The sequence below is a fragment of the Rhamphochromis sp. 'chilingali' genome, assembly GCF_963969265.1.
Source record: "Rhamphochromis sp. 'chilingali' genome assembly, chromosome: 5".
NCBI lineage: Eukaryota > Metazoa > Chordata > Actinopteri > Cichliformes > Cichlidae > Rhamphochromis > Rhamphochromis sp. 'chilingali'.
In genome coordinates this window covers 36,132,694-36,137,838 of record NC_137932.1, presented here as the reverse complement: position 1 = coordinate 36,137,838, position 5,145 = coordinate 36,132,694, and the positions used below count along the sequence as shown (strand labels likewise).

General features: G+C 43.3%; 1 protein-coding gene across 2 annotated transcripts; it reads left to right on the top strand.

Annotated features, from left to right (window-relative positions):
* Nucleotides 1-2,888: 2,888 nt before the first annotated feature.
* Nucleotides 2,889-4,889, top strand: LOC308397026 (uncharacterized protein). 2 transcript variants are annotated; one of them, XM_080882751.1, is made up of 4 exons: nucleotides 2,900-3,042; nucleotides 3,134-3,323; nucleotides 3,518-4,032; nucleotides 4,122-4,889. In XM_080882751.1, the coding sequence occupies exons 1-4, from the start codon at nucleotides 2,947-2,949 to the stop codon at nucleotides 4,260-4,262; spliced, it is 942 nt and encodes a 313-aa protein (XP_080738877.1). In that variant the 5' UTR covers nucleotides 2,900-2,946; the 3' UTR covers nucleotides 4,263-4,889. The 2 variants fall into 2 exon arrangements, with proteins under 2 accessions (XP_080738878.1, XP_080738877.1); XM_080882752.1 differs by having other exon boundaries at nucleotides 2,889-3,323; nucleotides 4,122-4,887.
* Nucleotides 4,890-5,145: the final 256 nt, after the last annotated feature.

Here is a 5,145-nt window from a genome sequence, read left to right as displayed (position 1 = left end):
TGGATTTTTTGAGGCTGAGCTTTTATACATGATGAATTGCTCTCTTCAGTTGGGTGTCTTCCCTGCTGCCTTTAAAACGGCGGTGGTGAGGCCCCTTCTGAAGAAGAGCAATTTGGATTGTAATGATTTTAATAACTACAGACCTCTATCCAACTTACCATTTTTAAGTAAAATCTTAGAAAAACTTGTTTTTACTCAGATTAATGATTTTCTAAATGATAGACAGATCCTGGAGATATTCCAGTCTGGATTTAGGGTGAACCACAGCACAGAGACGGCTCTCCTAAAGGTTTTAAATGATCTTAGATATACTGTAACTGGGACGCCCAAAAGCTCTCAGTCCTGGTGCTACTGGATCTAAGCGCAGCCTTTGATACAGTAGACCACGCTATTCTTTTAAACAGACTGAAACACATGGTAGGCCTCTCTGGTGCTGTACACAACTGGTTCACTTCCTATCTCTCTGACAGAACTTTTATGGTGAGTATGGATACATGCTCCTCTAAGATCCATAAAATGACATGTGGTGTGCCTCAAGGGTCGGTTTTAGGCCCTGTACTTTTTAATTTGTATATGCTCCCTCTCGGCAGTGTCATCGGGAGGCATGGAGTGAACTTCCACAGTTACGCTGATGACACGCGGCTGTACATCTCTGTGTCTCCCAATGACACCAGACCAATGGATGCCCTTTTTAACTGTATTTTAGATATAAGAGCTTGGATGGCAGAAAACTTTTTACAGCTTAACCAGGACAAAACTGAAGTTTTAATCGTCGGTCCCGAGGCTCAGAGAGAGAAACTCTTGTCTAAATTAGAGGCATTTTCACTATGTCCTTCGCTACAAGTGAAAAACCTGGGTGTTATTTTTGACTCTGAGCTTGGTTTTATCCCACATATTAAACATGTAACCAAAATTGGATTTTATCATCTAAAAAATATAGCCAGAGTCCGCCCTATTCTCTCTCGGGCCAACACGGAGATGCTGATGCATGCTTTTATTACCAGTCGCATTGATTACTGTAATGCCCTGCTCTCTGGTCTTCCTAAGAAGAATATTTCAACTTTACAACTTTTGCAAAACTCGGCAGCTCGTGTGCTGACGAAGACCAGAGGGCGGGCCCACATTACACCAGTTTTAGAATCGCTGCATTGGCTCCCCGTGTGTTTCAGGATCGATTTTAAAGTTCTTTTATTGGTTTTTAAATGTCTTAATGGTCTTGGGCCTTCTTATCTCTCAGATCTGCTTTTACCATATGAACCCTCGCGGACCCTGAGGTCTTCTGGTACTGGCCTTTTGATTGTCCCTAAAGTCAGGACACATACTCACGGAGAGGCAGCTTTTCAGTGGTATGGTCCTCGTCTGTGGAACAGCCTGCCGGAGGAGCTCAGGGCCGCAGAGAACGTACATGTTTTTAAGAACAGGCTCAAGACTCACCTTTTTAATTTAGCTTTTACTTAGCGTTTATTTATTTTATGCTTATTTATTCTATCCTGTTATTTTATTATTAATTTAGGCTTTACCTAATATTTATTGATTTTATTCTTATTCATTTTTTAATCTTCTTACTCTATTTATATTTATATTTATATTGTATCCCGTTCTTATTTATTTTATCGTTTTACCCTGTACATATCCTATTGTGTCATATCTCCAGTGTTTCCTCGGAGGGGGCTCTCTGCACCGGGGCTGTGATCGACCGTGGCTGCTGGGTCTCTGGGGGTCCTCTCAGCCTGGCTGGGGGGCTCCTTTGCCTCCCTCCTGCTGTGTGCCCAGCCTGGAGGCTCCCTGTTATAGTGTTTCCTCACTTGGCTCATGTGAACCCAGCCCAATTTTTACTCTTTAAGTGTGCGCGCGTGTGTGTGTGTGTGTGGGGGGGGGGGGGGAGATATGTGTGTATTCACATCATTTATGTTAATGAGAGTGTGGGGAGTGAGTTGGAGGGTGGGGTGGGCTGCTTTTAACTATGGAAAGCACTTTGTGCTACATTTTTTTGTATGAAAAGTGCTTTATAAATAAAGATTGATTGATTGATTGATTGATTGATTGATTGATTGATTGATTGATCCTCCTTCTAGTGTACAAGAGCCAATAGCAACTCTAGCTCCTCTGTTAACTATTGCTTACTACCATTATGACAACACTGATGATCATCAGTAGACAGGGCCAATGCATCCAGGTTCCTATTCCAGAAAACAGTCCACTTCTGTAATACAGCAGACTTTGCAACTCTTTCATAATAAGCAAAATGGAGAATTTTCAAAGTTTAAATAATTCATGTCAGTCAGGTTTTGGAATATCTTGTTGTCTAAATCTACTTGTGGTAGGGTGTGGCTTGTGTCTCTGCTGCAGTCCTTAAAGGCCATAACCGATTCTTTTTTGCCCAGCAGGAAAGGCACTCAGAAAATTCTTCAGTGAAGTTGTTTTAGCACAACTTTAAGAAAATCTCTCAAAATGGCATTCACAAGGTCTTGGAAGACTGCAGGAGCAATGGTGAGGCCAAAGGGCATCGATAAATATTCAGAGTGTCCAAAGGGGGTGATGAAAGCAGTCTGCCCTTATCCACACTAGGTGATATGCATTACACATCTTCTTCAAAAAGCTGAAGAAATGGGTATTTGTTTTTAACAGTGATATGATTCAGTTTTCAGTAGTCTGCGCATGGCCTGAGTGGCTTATTCTTAATTCTTCACAAAGAAAAAAATCACAGCACACTTTAACAGTGAAAAAAACAGCACATTCTTAACACTAGCATCCCCAGGCTTCTACCTTTCTACCTATAAAACCCGAGAGCAGTCAAATGGTGGAAGTGGAAGCTAAATTGGCTAGTCATTCATAAGTATATTGGGTCGTTACCTAGGAATTCTGGAGGGAGGGGAGTGGGGGTGAGTGATTGAGGGGGTGGGGGAGCTGCTAAAAGCGGTGAGCTTCCTTTTGTGTTTCATCTTGATGCATTCTCAATCATCCAGGGAAACAAATCTCCAAAAGTCACCAACTTGGAGTGTTTCAGTTTGCCATCTTGGGGAGAAATCAACACACATGGGTGTAGGTCCTTTGTTGCTGACATTTATTGATAAAAACAGTACAAAAAACCAACCATTTGTACACATATTTACAAATAATTCAACATTGTCAGCAATCACTCACAATCCTGGCACTGCCTCTGGTGTACGGACCTCCTCTCCAAGGAAAGAAAATGCAGAGAAGACTCACCACTCAGCAGGCCTTGGAAATGATCCTGACGGAAGTCGACCCTTGTGACTCGGATGGAGAAGACCTAGCAGTTCAGCCGGATTCGGACTCAGAGCTGTCTGATCAGTCTTCCGGTTAGTTTCATTTCATGTTATTTCCTTTTTCATTTCAAACAAGTAAGTGGATGTAGTTAGTAAGTAAGATATTTCAGACATTATTCTGATACAGAGGAGGAGATACTGGAATTATAATTAGTATCTATGCATGCATTTGTGATTTTGTTTGACCTTCCCATTTTGCTCACAATTTGAATTTGTTCACACTGCAGATGAGGAGACTGCTTCTCCACCGAAAAAGAGACCTTGTTTGGGGACTGAGACAGCGAAAGATGGCACAGTGTGGCGTGAAGAACAGGTGGGGACCTGTCTCCCTTTCACCCCAATAGAAGCGTACGCTGCAGATGGAGAGCCAACGGCTAAGGCCAGGAGAAGTATCTCGAGTCGCCTTCAGAGCTTCCTGTGTTTCGTCACTCTTGACATGCTTCGTAGCATTCAAGAATGGACTATTCAACATGCACAGCAAACGGAGCATGTTCATTGGTTCATGGACCTCCCTGAACTAATGGCATTTATTGCAATTGTGATCTTGCGGGGGGTTTGCAGGCTTCCATCGGTAAATGACTGCTGGTCAGCAAACCTGGGAAACCCACAGATAATTGGAACTATGGCACGAAACCGCTTCCAAAACATCATGCAACACCTACGCTTTGATGACAAGTCCACCCGCTGTGATCGAGCAAAGACTGACAAGTTTGCTGCAGATCGCAATGAATTCACCACTCAGGTATGTTGCAGGTCTTTTGTGGTTCTATGTTTATGTGTTTCATTGTGTGTAAAAGGGCTATGAAAATAACAATTTATCTTATTTCTTAGGTGTTTTCAACCTCTGCTGCCACGCTGACGGCGTATGCGGCCAAACGGAAGAAGACAGTCTATATTCTTAGCAGCATGCACAGCGTGGTTCACCAAACACTGTCACCCTTTACAACAAAACAAAGTGTGGCGTGGATGTGATTGACCAGATGGTTCTGGAGTACACTGTCCGCAAAGGAACACGGCGCTGGCCAGTCGCCGTGTTTTATAACATGATTGACATGGCAGCACTGAATGCACATGTGCTGTATCAAGCATGCACCGGGACGAAGGAAAGACGGGTGGACTTCCTGGTGGCGCTTGCAACAGAGTTGGCTCACTCTCATGTAGCTGCGAAGAAGGCAAGAAAAGATCAGTTGCTTCGGGCAGAACCCTCCACACCGAGCCCTGGAAAAAGAGCCACGTGTCAGGTCAAACACAAATGCAAGATAAATCAGGCCACTGTGCGATGTGTTCACTGCTACAGGTACACATGTGGTAAATGCAGACTACAGGTACCATGGCAGTGCCAGGATTGTGAGTGATTGCTGACAATGTTGAATTATTTGTAAATATGTGTACAAATGGTTGGTTTTTTGTACTGTTTTTATCAATAAATGTCAGCAACAAAGGACATACACCCATGTGTGTTGATTTCTCCCCAAGATGGCAAACTGAAACACTCCAAGTTGGTGACTTTTGGAGATTTGTTTCCCTGGATGATTGAGAATGCATCAAGATGAAACACAAAAGGAAGCTCACCGCTTTTAGCAGCTCCCCCACCCCCTCAATCACTCACCCCCACTCCCCTCCCTCCAGAATTCCTAGGTAACGACCCAATATACATATGAACGACTCCAGCATTTGACTGACTGCTCTCCGGCTTTTAAAGGTAGAAACGCAAAATGATGACTCCGCGGGGGTCTAAGGTAGAAAACCAAAATGACTGCTCTCCGGGGGTCTAAGTGTTAATCCACTTATTTAAGGAGATAATTGGATTATTCTTGCTGCCAGTGACTCCTTGATATACTTTTCCATTCCTTCT